The sequence below is a fragment of the Eretmochelys imbricata genome, chromosome 2, assembly GCF_965152235.1.
Source record: "Eretmochelys imbricata isolate rEreImb1 chromosome 2, rEreImb1.hap1, whole genome shotgun sequence".
In the NCBI taxonomy this organism is placed as follows: Eukaryota; Metazoa; Chordata; order Testudines; family Cheloniidae; genus Eretmochelys; species Eretmochelys imbricata.
Window position 1 is genome coordinate 154,246,940 of NC_135573.1, and position 12,168 is coordinate 154,259,107.

At 40.5% G+C, this 12,168-nt stretch overlaps 1 protein-coding gene across 1 annotated transcript in view; it reads right to left on the reverse strand.

Moving 5' to 3' along the window:
- LOC144260155 (dynein axonemal heavy chain 5-like) overlaps positions 1-12,168 on the reverse strand; it is a 259,923-nt gene that overhangs the window by 109,117 nt on the left and 138,638 nt on the right. The window contains exons 46-49 of the mRNA XM_077808714.1: positions 11,254-11,408; positions 8,832-9,496; positions 5,869-6,149; positions 3,312-3,527 (exon numbers count right to left, since the gene is read on the reverse strand). Of these exons, the coding sequence (XP_077664840.1) occupies positions 3,312-3,527; positions 5,869-6,149; positions 8,832-9,496; positions 11,254-11,408 (1,317 nt within the window). The remainder of the gene's footprint in view (positions 1-3,311; positions 3,528-5,868; positions 6,150-8,831; positions 9,497-11,253; positions 11,409-12,168) is intronic.

The window sequence follows — 12,168 nt, forward strand, 5'->3', positions numbered from 1 at the left end:
AATTCCTCCTGCAGCCCCACTGCAACATGGCCCCATCTGTACCAACAAAGGGTTTAATCTTGAAAGCCCTATTTGGCTCTACACAGATTGCTGATAATACTGATGCTGATCCTAAATTTTAAAAGGCATTTGTTTCAACTTTCCATTTCATTATTTTAATCTAATTTTTTCTCACAAACTATAGAGAACATTAAAAGGCAAATCAATAAAGAAATGATGATTGTGGTCCTTATATAATTATTTAAATAATGGAAAAAACTGAAACTAACCCCTTAAACAATATAATATGTACTGGTAAGGCATATATGTGGGAGGCATGACTGTTTAATGGAGGAAGTATTAAATGTTTCAAACTTTATTTTACAGTCAATTTATTAATATGCTTATTTTAATGAGTCTAAAAATCACCCTCCTATTCATAGCATCAAAGTAATAGATCTTTGTTCTGAAGGTACTTGACAGAAATGTCTGCCTTGCTCCTGACAGATCACTAGCTAATGTAATGGTTACAAAGACAGTCATGAAAATAGATGAAATTAGGTTTAGTTACATTATAATGAGGAAAGTTTGCTGAAATTTGGATGTTTGAAAAATATCTAGATTTTATTTCTTCCTATTCAATTTTTGGGTTTAGCAAACTAGCATAATAAGAATAAGAACCAGTCTAAATCTCTATTTAGAGGTTTGAAACATGCAGTTAATAATTTTGCTTTTAAATAGATGCATGTCTAAAATCCATCCGGGACCTGAATTGACATTCCTGGCCCTGACAAAACCAGGCGATAAGGAAAATCTCTCAAAAAGTAAGATTTACATCAAATGGTTCAGATGTAGCATTGTAACCAATTCAAAACTCCAAACATTATGAGGTTTCCCCACCACTATATACACTAATGCAGAAATTCAGAGTAAGGAAAGAAGAAGGCAAGAAAATCACTTAATCAAAAATGGAAGATGTTTTCCAGTGGTTTTCATTCCATTTGCCAGTATCACTTACAACAAGAATTTAGACATTCTGATAGAAGTTGTTCTGGTTCCTTGGAGTAAAGTTAAATGCATTGAGAACTACCACTCGGAACATATATAGTATTAATAAGTGACGAACAGGACAACTCATTAGGAGTTTCAGTTGAGAGAGGAGTGCATAATCAGGCCTCATTGTCTTTAATCTCATTTTCTTCTTTTTTACTTTCAGTGATTATAGAGTTTGGGAAAGATACCAGATAAAGAGTCCTAGGTACTGACTGCCTACAGAGGTGTCAGGAATAAGGGCATGTAGCTGGGCCTGGGATCAACTGGCTAACTACAGCCCTGATTAACCAGATCACTTGACTGACTGAGTGCCATTGCCAGGATTGCTGTTAAGACCAGCAGTAGCACTTGGACAGCAACTGCTCAATGCACTCACCCACAATTGTGATCTCTCTTGCATCTGCCTCGTTCCTGCCTTACTCCCAGCTCTGCTCCTGCCTTGTTTCCAGCCATGCTCCAGTCCTGCCTTCGCCCTGTCCCAGCCCTCTGACACTGTCTCTGGCCCTTGACTTGGCTTCTGGTTCTTGACTCTGGCTGTCACCGCCACTGTTCCAACCACTAGTCCTGACCGCCCTCCTCCTGGTCCATGACAAGATATGGCTGAACAGGTGCAGTTGAAGTTTCCTCATGCTGCCCTGCCGATATGCCTCAGGAGGGAGGGACCACCACTACTGAGGATGAAAGGAGAGTGGAGACTCCATGCACTACAAAAATTACCCATTATTGATAACAGGCATCAACCAAGTGTGCATCTGAAGCAGTGCTGAAATTAATTTAATTTGACATGCAGATAAGGATAAAGTGTAGTTAGCACCATTTCAGAAACCATGGTTAAAACCTGTCCAGGTCTACTAAGTCTGCAGTTGTGTCAGGATCCTGGTTCCCCTCAAATAGATTCTGTGATCCCCACAGCTCCAGGCCTGGCTCCACAGCATCTGGGTCTTCCCAGCTCCTTGAGGCAGTCCTTTCCCCAGACAGTCACCCCACCTGGCTTTTTACTTGTGTCCAACAGCATCTCAGGTTGAGGGTGAAACCTCAGAATCCAATTAAGCTCCTTGTAAAAAAGGGAAGATTTTCTGCCCAGACCCAGAGTAGTTGTGATTATCTTTCTTATATTCGACTTTCAGGCTTTTAATTTTTACTGTCATCAACTGCTTCTCTGGTTTACATTAAGCTCAAAACGTCACTCAGACATCCAGTTAAACACACGTTTTTTTCTCCCATGCTGCTTCTAGATTTCCTCTTCACACTACAATCAGGACCCAAGTGTTGGCCTCTGGCCAGCTGGGCGCATACATATAAACTGTCTTCTTTGGGACATTGTTGTGAGATGAGAAAAAGCTGTTGCAGATCTGTTGCTAGTAGAAGTTGTCTTCCCTTGAAATAGCTCACATAGCAGAGCTCCATAGTGTGTGCAGAGATATTTCTGTGAGTAAGTGGCTTCCAGTCAAATTGACCTCTGTGCAGTGGAATGCAGAAAATCAAGTGCAGGCATCTGAGCAGTGATTGGTGCACTGCAGCACAATCATGGAAGGACAATGTGTGAATGATTTGTGCTAGGATACCAGAAACCTCTATCCACATTGGCACTAAAATGGTTCAAAATGAAACAGTTAAGACTGAACCAGTTCCTATACTTGCTGAAAGCAAGTATAATCAGAATGGTTCATTGAATACATGCAGACCATTTGGAACACTTTTGTTGTGGATGTGAACCATTTCACAAGCTTTTAGGATGACCAAGCAGTTCTTAGAATGGTAAATTTCTCTAGCGTAGACAAGACCTTACATGCATGTATGCAAACAGTTCTGGTAACATAATGATATGAATGGTAGGATGTTGTGGCCTGTTCCAAAAACAGTAGTCCAGATCCAGCTATCCTTACTCAAATTTCAATCCATTCTTTTTTAGGCAAAGTCCCATTAAAGAATAGGAGCTTGCCTGAGTAAGAACTGAATCAAACCAGAGTAAGGATTTCAGGATTTGACCACTGCTTGGGACATTTGTGCCTACCAGCGCAACCCCCTTGCTAGACTCCTGAGCCATCCATCTCTCTTCAGCAGAAAGGACTATAAAAATAATGATCAATGAAAAAGAAATGAGCTTACTTACATTACTGAATGTGAAAGCTATGAACTATAAAAAGCCCCAACAGCTTTAATAAGGTCAATGTTTGAACTACAGCTACTATGAATTATACATAATATAAACACAAAGGGCATGCTCATGTGGATCTATAGGGGTGTTATGAGGAATGATGATGTAATTTAGTTGTTACCTTTTGGAAAGTAAGCAACATGCTGAGAAATCCTGAATTATTCATTAGCTTCAGAGCTTCATTCCATGATGGCTTCACACATGTTCGTTCTGGGTCAGCTGTCACAGAATCAATTTTTCTTTGGAACAGAAGTAGCACACAATCCATGATCCGCATTATCAAGTGAGGAGGTTTACCCAGTTTGCGAACAGTAGCAATGTCAACTGGTTTAATAGTCTGAAAAATTACAAAAGAAAATGACCCTCTTATTTAAGCATCTATCCTTTGCAAACTGAAGTGCATGAGAATTAATGACTGTCTCCATCAGGGACCAATGTCTCTTTGAATCCAACATAATGTAACTAAAATTCAAACTGTAGGGTATCTCTTTTAGCCTTTTACATAAAGAGCAAGACTGTGGCTTAGCCACTACCCATGATGGATAGTGGCGGTAATGATGAGGTGCTATACACTGGTGGCACCTCCCTGAAGTTCTGTGCCTCAGGTAGACACAATTAACTTGTTTTAAAGTTGTATCTGTAAAATGAGCACTGCAGCTGCAGTTTTGCAAGCAGTTCTGGTGTACCTGATTCTCCACAGTTTTAACTTCATAAATGTACAAGCAGGGGTGCTGGAACAATTTGTATAGAGGGGGTGCTGAGAGTCATTGAACCAAACTGTGAACCCTGTATATAATGGAAACCACTTCAAGCCAGCGGGTGCAGCAGCACCCCCAGTACCCTTAGTTCCAGCACCTATGTGCACAAGTGAAGATCAGACATCCTTTGTGCAAGGGGAGGAGCTAAATGAGTGGGCCTTGCAGCCGACAACCCTATTCCCTTCTGTCCATTCTCTTGTCTGCAGCAGTGGCTTTCTGGAGCATTGTAACCCCTGGATTAGTTAATCTTACCACATTTCAGATCAGTTCAGCAAAATGAAATATTCCAATTCAGGTCGAATTGACCTGAAACTAAACATTTTAATTTTCCAGGTGGAAAACCAAATATTTTTTACCAAAAATTTTGATTTTTGCAGAAACTGCATTTTCCATCAGCAAATCATTCCGGAGGAAAGTTCCCAACCAGCTCTTGTCCTGAGTGACTTTTACATGCTGAATCTACACAAACACGCTGCTGTTGCCTGTGGGCAACTCTCTGTGATGAAAGAAAAGGAGTACTTGTGGCACCTTAGAGACTAACCAATGTATTGGAGCATGAGCTTTCGTGAGCTACAGCTCACTTCACTGGATGCGTGAGTCATCCCTGAGCCTGAGCTGGTGAGTCATCAGAGGCAACTGCCTGCAGGGCCTATGACAGGGGCAAGCCAATCAACAAAGGCCCAGCCAATCCACAAGCAGGTATAAAAGTTCCTAATGGAAGCAGACACTCCAGTCTCTTCAGTGTTGCTATCTTGCTGGAAGATTCTCCACTACCTGGTAGTTCTGACAGACTCCCCCAGATGCAGCTTGCTCCTGCCCCAGTTTGTGCCTGTTCCTGCCCCTGCCCCAGCCTTAGCCAGCCCCTCGGCTATCTGACACTCTCCCTGCCATACACACAGGGAAACAGATTGCTATTTCCACGGACTATATGCCAGGCATCAATCTTACACAAAATGAGAATACAGGATAGGGAATATGAAAAGAGACACGTCTCACCAGGGAACGTCAGTTGAGTGTAGACAAGAAGAATGGCACTCCCAGGACTCGTTATTGAGCAGGGTCCCTGTACATCAGCTTCGCACTTGTGATAAAAGCAGACTTGTGGCTACTCTAGATTACACCCACCACTGATACCTGTTTTATCTAGACACTAGCCAGAGAATCAGTGCAGTGTACATTTTTGCACATTATGTCCCTTTGTGGCTACCTGCCTCCCTTTTTGAGTTTATACCTCAGCACACAGAGGCAGCCAGTGCAACTGTCACTGCACCTACTTTGTACAGAAAGAGAATCACTTCAGAAGCGTAGAATGGGTACGACTCACTTTACATTGACTCAGCAGCCTACACATAGCGCAACACATGGAAGATATGGCCAAAGTGTGCTGAGGGAATGCACACAAAAGCAGCATTTTCTACACTGTGCACTCTCCCCTGGAGCCCACCTCTGCTGCCTGATTGTGGGAGAAGCATTGCCCACCTTTACTTCTCTGCTCCCTTCCCCAGCCTTTAGGGTTTCTGCACAGGGGTTAGCAGTCCAGTGCCAGAGCCCTCTGGACATTGCCAGTCAGAAGAATAAAACTGAGACTGCAACTGGCCTCTGCTTTGGAGTGAAAGATGAGAAAACAGCCTTTTAAATCTCACCCAGGGCACCTTTGCCAAGCTAGGTTCAATCTAACCCAAAGGGTAGTATGTGATTGTGTTTAGTGTAAGATGTCCGGATGATTCAACTGCAGTCTCTGGACCTTGTATCTCACTCACAATTAATATGGCAACTGGAACCTGTCCGTTTATGCATTTTCAGCATTCTGATTTGCCTTGCTGAAGATGGACAAACAGAATTAAATGCTCTAGGTTCCACACATAATGATCATTACGCTCATTATCCGTATGCGTGTCATGGGATCAATTCAATTCTAACCTGCAGTGCTGCCTCTGCTTCCTCCAGTGCAGGCCTTGCAGCTTCAAGCTTCTCCTCAGCCGCTGCTTTATCAATGGCAATTTCATCTACAATGGCATGGGCTTTATCTTTCACCTTTTGGACCTGCATTTTCACCTTTTCAGCAGCTTGGGCTTTCATAGTCACGTCCAGTAAAACACCATCAGCTCTTTTAGAAGCAACAGCCAAGTCTCTCTCTTTCACTGCCAGCTCTTTGGACAGCTGGTTTACTGAAATCTCAGCTTCCATGAGTTTTGCAAGACCTGTTTCAATCAAATTATGACAGTATATTTATGCATCAGGAAAAAGTGAGATGTAAGCCTAAATGTTCAAACTTCGGTGCCTACAACCAGTCATCCAAATCCATATTTAGGAACCTGAGTAAGTGACCTGAAATCTGATCTCACTTATTGTAAACCTGTTTTACACCTGTGTAAATTCATTTATTTCCCTAGAGTTACCTCTGATTTTCACTGGAGTAAGAGACATCAGAATCATGCTCCAGGGTCACTTACTCAGGTTCCTAAATATGGATTTGGATGACTAATTTTAAATATTTATTTTCTTTTTATGCATGTTTTTAATTCCTTAAATCTATCAGACCACATTGCATAATGGTACTCATTCAGGCTAACAGCCATTTAATTTAATATTAGCACAGAAATATGAAGCGAGATTTTCAAACATTGCTAAAATTTAGTATTGTGATGTGCAGTTTTATAAACTTCATACGACATGACAGGCACTTTATAAATCCATTAGACACAAGGAGAAACAGGAACTCATTAGATTGCTCCTAAGCTCCATAGAACAGGGCAAAGCAGAGAGGCCTGGAGACTTGTGGAGCTCAGGAGATGCAGCGGACCATCTTGAGCTCCTAAGCTCAGCATTACATGGAAATCTGGGGAGGTGGGGGCAGCTAGAGACAGACAGTATGCTCCTGAGCTCTGGACTGGCTCCACATTTTTAACAAACAATGAGAGAAACAGACACAAAAAAATCACGTGTAAAAAAACTCACAAATAAACCATTACTTTGCATACTCTCCAAACAAGGATAACTCTGCATTTGTGTAGCCATCCACCGGCCATCTATAGGGGTATCAGAGTAACAGCCGTGTTAGTCTGTATTCGCAAAAAGAAAAGGAGTACTTGTGGCACCTTAGAGACTAACCAATTTATTTGAGCATAAGCTTTCGTGAGCTACAGCTCACTTCATTGGATGCATGCTGTGGAAAGTGTAGAAGATCTTATTATATACACACAAAAAGCATGAAAAAATACCTCCTCCCACCCCACTCTCCTGCTGGTAATAGCTTATCTAAAGTGATCACTCTCCTTACAATGTGTATGATAATCAAGTTGGGCCATTTCCAGCACAAATCCAGGTTTTCTCACCACACCCCCCCCCACACACACACACAAACTCACTCTCCTGCTGGTAATAGCTTATCTAAAGTGTTTCCACAGTATGCATCCGATGAAGTGAGCTGTAGCTCACGAAAGCTTATGCTCAAATAAATTGGTTAGTCTCTGAGGTGCCACAAGTACTCCTTTTCTTTTTGCAAATACAGATTAACACGGCTGTTACTCTGAAACCTTTGGATGATTATCTGTGAGAGTTTGTAGTCCATATTGGAAATGACTATGGAGGTAGAATGGATAGGTGCAGATTTTTAGGATGAATGCTGATCAGGAACTCTGGGAACAGTTAAGCTTGGTTTTGGAAATTTTACCTGGGTATATTTATTTAACAGACTATTAATTGTGAATGTATTTGAATATTTACCTACTTTCCTTTGGTTGTTAATTTCAATACTTTTAAATGCATAATCTGTTTTGGGGTATTTTTTAGCAGTACCATTTCTTGGAATACATCCACAGTAGCAGTTTTAACTTAAAGCGAACAAAGGGTTTTTTATCTGTTAATTAATATCAATTTACAATTCACTTGTAGTCTACAAAACATACAAAGTTAATGAAGCGAAATTTTCAAGTGTTTTGTAAGCACACTGTACAATATAACTGAAAACCAATTATGGTAGCTGCCTTGCTAATCGAAATGAGCTCAATTCATTTAAATCTATACAAACAGGATAATTTTTTGAAATGCTGTGACTCAGATTCTTTGTATAAAAGAGTAACTATTAATGGTATACTACCGTTCCATAAAATGTTAATTTTGCAACGTAGGTTTAAATGGTATCAAAACCATTAATTCCCCATCCAGTACAAAAGAGTTTTAGAAATAATAATGGTCTCTGACATGTTCAGCATTTTGAGAGATCTAAAGGATATGTCAAGCTGTGCAAGATCTAAGAGTGGAATGTTATATACAATTCACTTTGGACCAATTCTGGTCCCACTCCATTTTTTATCCACAGCAATGGGAGCAGGATTGGAAACTTACACTGATCTACCCTATAGGGTGAAATCTTGCCCACACCCACAACCGCAGACAAGCCAAAATGCAACAGAACCACCAGGAAGCACAAAGGGTAGTAGGAGTGAGCAAAATGGAAGCGCTGGAGGCTTCTCCAGACCCTCTTTCCCAAGCTTTGCATCATTCACTGACTCCTCCTCCATCCTTCTGCCTTCCATGTCCCCTTTCTCATCACCTCAGCTCTCATATTCTTATGTCCTCCCTGACCATCAAAAATCTTCCTTATACCCCAAAAAAGCATTGCTACTTATTACATTTAAAAAGTAAGTATGTGAACTTTAGAGTTGTACATAAAACAAATTCTTGTACCACAAAGGAATAATTACACACACACACACATACACAAACACACACAATATAAAATGGAGGCACCAGTTGTGACTCTGGACTCTATAGTTAAGGATGAGTTGACTTTTGCATTTAGAGCAGGAATGCAACCTCTTTATTCTTATATCTATTATACAGTATATACATATCTCTTTCTAAAAAAAAGTATATTGTACCTGTTTTCATGCGGTCAGACAAATTTCCCACACCCGCAAATTTCTCTCTGTAGATGGTTTTGTAGCCACTGATGAATGACAGATAAGACTTTGGAGTCACAAACGTTCGACGCCTGTATCGTTCGAAGTACTCAACACATTGTTCAGCTACAAGATCTTGAAATGTTCCCATAGCATTAACAACGCTTTGTTTTACTCCATCTGTGCATTCAATTTTGTAGGAAGCTAAAAAATGCTGTGCAACAGCTACTAGAGCATCTTTAGGCCAGGGCTGGAGCCAGTCCATAGTACATCCTGAAATCAAACCCGGAAACTTCAGTGCGCGAGTTCTGAATTTTTCCCCAACAGGCGAAAAACAAAGAACCACATGCAAATTGTTGCGAACTCGAGTAAGAAAATAGTCATAGAGATTTTCACTACTAGGAGAACGTCTTGGGTACTCTTTCTTCATCACAGATATCAGGTCTTGTGTAATTTCATCTATTTCATCTCGTGCAAAAAGACTGGAAACCTCACCTGAAGCCAAAACATTGTTCATGTACTCAAGAAAAGACTCATCTCTGATTTCATTGTCTGTGAATATAAAGGTAATACCCTGTCCTTTCTGTCCAGCGGTGCGATACAGAATTTTCAGATCATCCATAAGATTATTAATGCCATACGTTCTAAGATAGGGAAGGGTTAAAGATGGACAAAACAAAATAAATAGATCATTTCAGGAAACAATTTAATATTTTCTGGCTCAATCTAGTTAGGTAAAAATGTATAAATATGAAATTCATTTACAATATCTCATTTCACAAACACAATCTATTGCATTATGTTAGGTTCTCTTACACCATTTGGACAAATTCAGCACTGGCAAAAACTGGGGCAACTTCGCTGAAATTAATGGGGTTGCCTCCTTTAATAGGGTGGAAAGACTAAGACCCTGTCTAGGAATGTGGGACTGCATTGATGAGTCACTGAAACTCAGGTGCTAAAGTTCTTCATTAAGATTCAGGGTAACTACTGCTGAGTCACACTGGAGAATGGTCCAATTACTTCTAACCAAGACATAAAGAATGTGGGATTGTCTTTTAGGGCAACTGAGAGTTAGAACTGAGAGGATCCTTAAAGGAAAGCCCTAGGAACATCCAAGCTTAAGGTGGAATCTTAGGCTGAGGTTTATGTTGTGTTATTCATTTTGAGTTAACAATTATGCCAAAATCCAAAAAGGGATGAGTCTGGACACTAGCTTAGGGTCTATGTGCTCTGTTGACAACAGAGGAGGGACTCAGCTTGTTCACACATCAAATATGTAAAACTGTGGTCCATATGAAGCCAACGGTCATTTTGCTATTGATTTCAGATGGCTCAATATCAGGTCAATAGTTCATAAACTGGTCTTTTTATCCATTGTATCTTTAACCAATGGAAGTTGAAATTAATATTTTCCCCTTTCCTTTATCAGTTCATCTTTGAAATGAACATTTGGTTTCTAATGTGCCTTCTAAAACTAATAAACAATACTTGTAATATCCACATAACTAATTCTAAAGCACTTCATAACAAACCTCTGAGTCAAGGTTAAATCAATTACCCAGCAAACATTTCTAAGTTCTGCTGCAGTTCCTTCACAATATTAACATTGCCCTGTAGCTACTGCCAGTTCTGCCACTGCGGGGCACCTGAAGCAATCCATCCGTTTAGTCTACACTTAGTGACTATAGTTATTACAGTAATTTGTATTATACTGATCACCACAACATTTATCCATTCCTGAAAGTTTATGAAATATTTTTTTCATCACATGGATTTGAATGGAATCCTACAGATATAGAACTAAATTCTGTGCTGTCTTGAACCTAATTCTGTGCTGCCTTGAACCTGTTTCTCTGCTTTCTCTCTTTCTTTTAGTCGATCTCTCTCCTGCTGTCTCTTTCTTTTCTACCTCTCTGAAAGGTTAGAGGGGCTTGACATGTCTTTTTTCCCTTTCCCTTGGGTACAGGTCCAAGTTGCAAGATTTTCAGTTGCACAATTTTCACTCTAAGTGTTTATTTACAAGTGATACTGCACAGAGAGACCTAATGAAGTATTCAGTCTGGTCATTTTAAAGTGAGAGATTTTTGAAGCAGGATTTAAATAGGATTTTATAGGGGAACACTGTGGGCCAGAATCACTTAAAGGAAGAAGAAAGGCTTTCTGCCAAAAGTTTTTACTGTATCTCCGTGTATTATTAAGGCAGCAGAACAGCCACCCAGTTCTGCCATCTGCCAAATGTGCATCTCAATGTGCACTTTTGGCTGAAAAATGTAGTTTACAATTCAGGCTGAAATGCTTGAAAGGCTTTGTACTATTTGAAATTAATTGTAAATGGTTAATTTACATAGCAGATTAAGGAACCAATATATTAACGTCTGTGTTTATTGCATTGTGTTACCTTGTTAGAGTAATCTGAAAGCTCTGATATCCAGCAATATATGATGCTAATCTGGTCAGGCTCTGTTTTCCAGATCCACCCACACCAACCAACAAGGCATTTCCCTGCGGAGTACGGATAATTCGGGATATTTTAACCAAATGGATCATTGCATCCTGCATAAAGAAAACATTGTTAAAATGATGTAAAGACAAAAAAAAATATTGTCTATCATCTTCATGTAGAAACTCATCAGTTAGTGACTGCCTTCATTTGGAGCCAGATCCTCACCTGATGTCCACTCAGGGACCAATCCAATGCCCTATGAAATCAATGGAAAGGCTCCCATTTACTTCAATGGGCAGTAGATCTGGCCCTGAAAGAGCATCCCTATTTCATGCTCACCCAAGAGCATGTGATATGCAGTGCCTGCTCTCAGGGGACCTAAGGGGACCTGTGACTCTGATGGTAGAGGAGGGCAGGGAGGAAGCCTACTGAGGCTCCTAAAAACTGGTCTCTGAGGAGAAATATTTACAACCTCTCTAAACAGCAGTTTGTCTAATTAGGAAAAGTAGAAGAGCAGTAGTATTTGTATTCTATTAACCATATTATTTATGCCCTAAACGGTGACAGCAATACATAAAACAAGCCTTTCTGTTAATCCGATCACACTTGAATTCAGTTCAAAACCATGCACTCAGCCCCAGGGAACAGGCCCATCCCTTGCAGTGGACATAACAAAGAACAGGATGGTGTCAGTATGGTGAGCTGATACAATCAAAAACTGGTCTGTAAATCCACCACACCCAGACAGCAAGAAGTGTCTGTGAAGAAAAACGGGTCAAGGGATCTTTTAGGAGGGGGTAGCCTCGATGGGTAGGAGGGTGGGGAAAATTAGTGAGGAGACGCTCTCAGTGCATGCAACAAGCTTTTGCT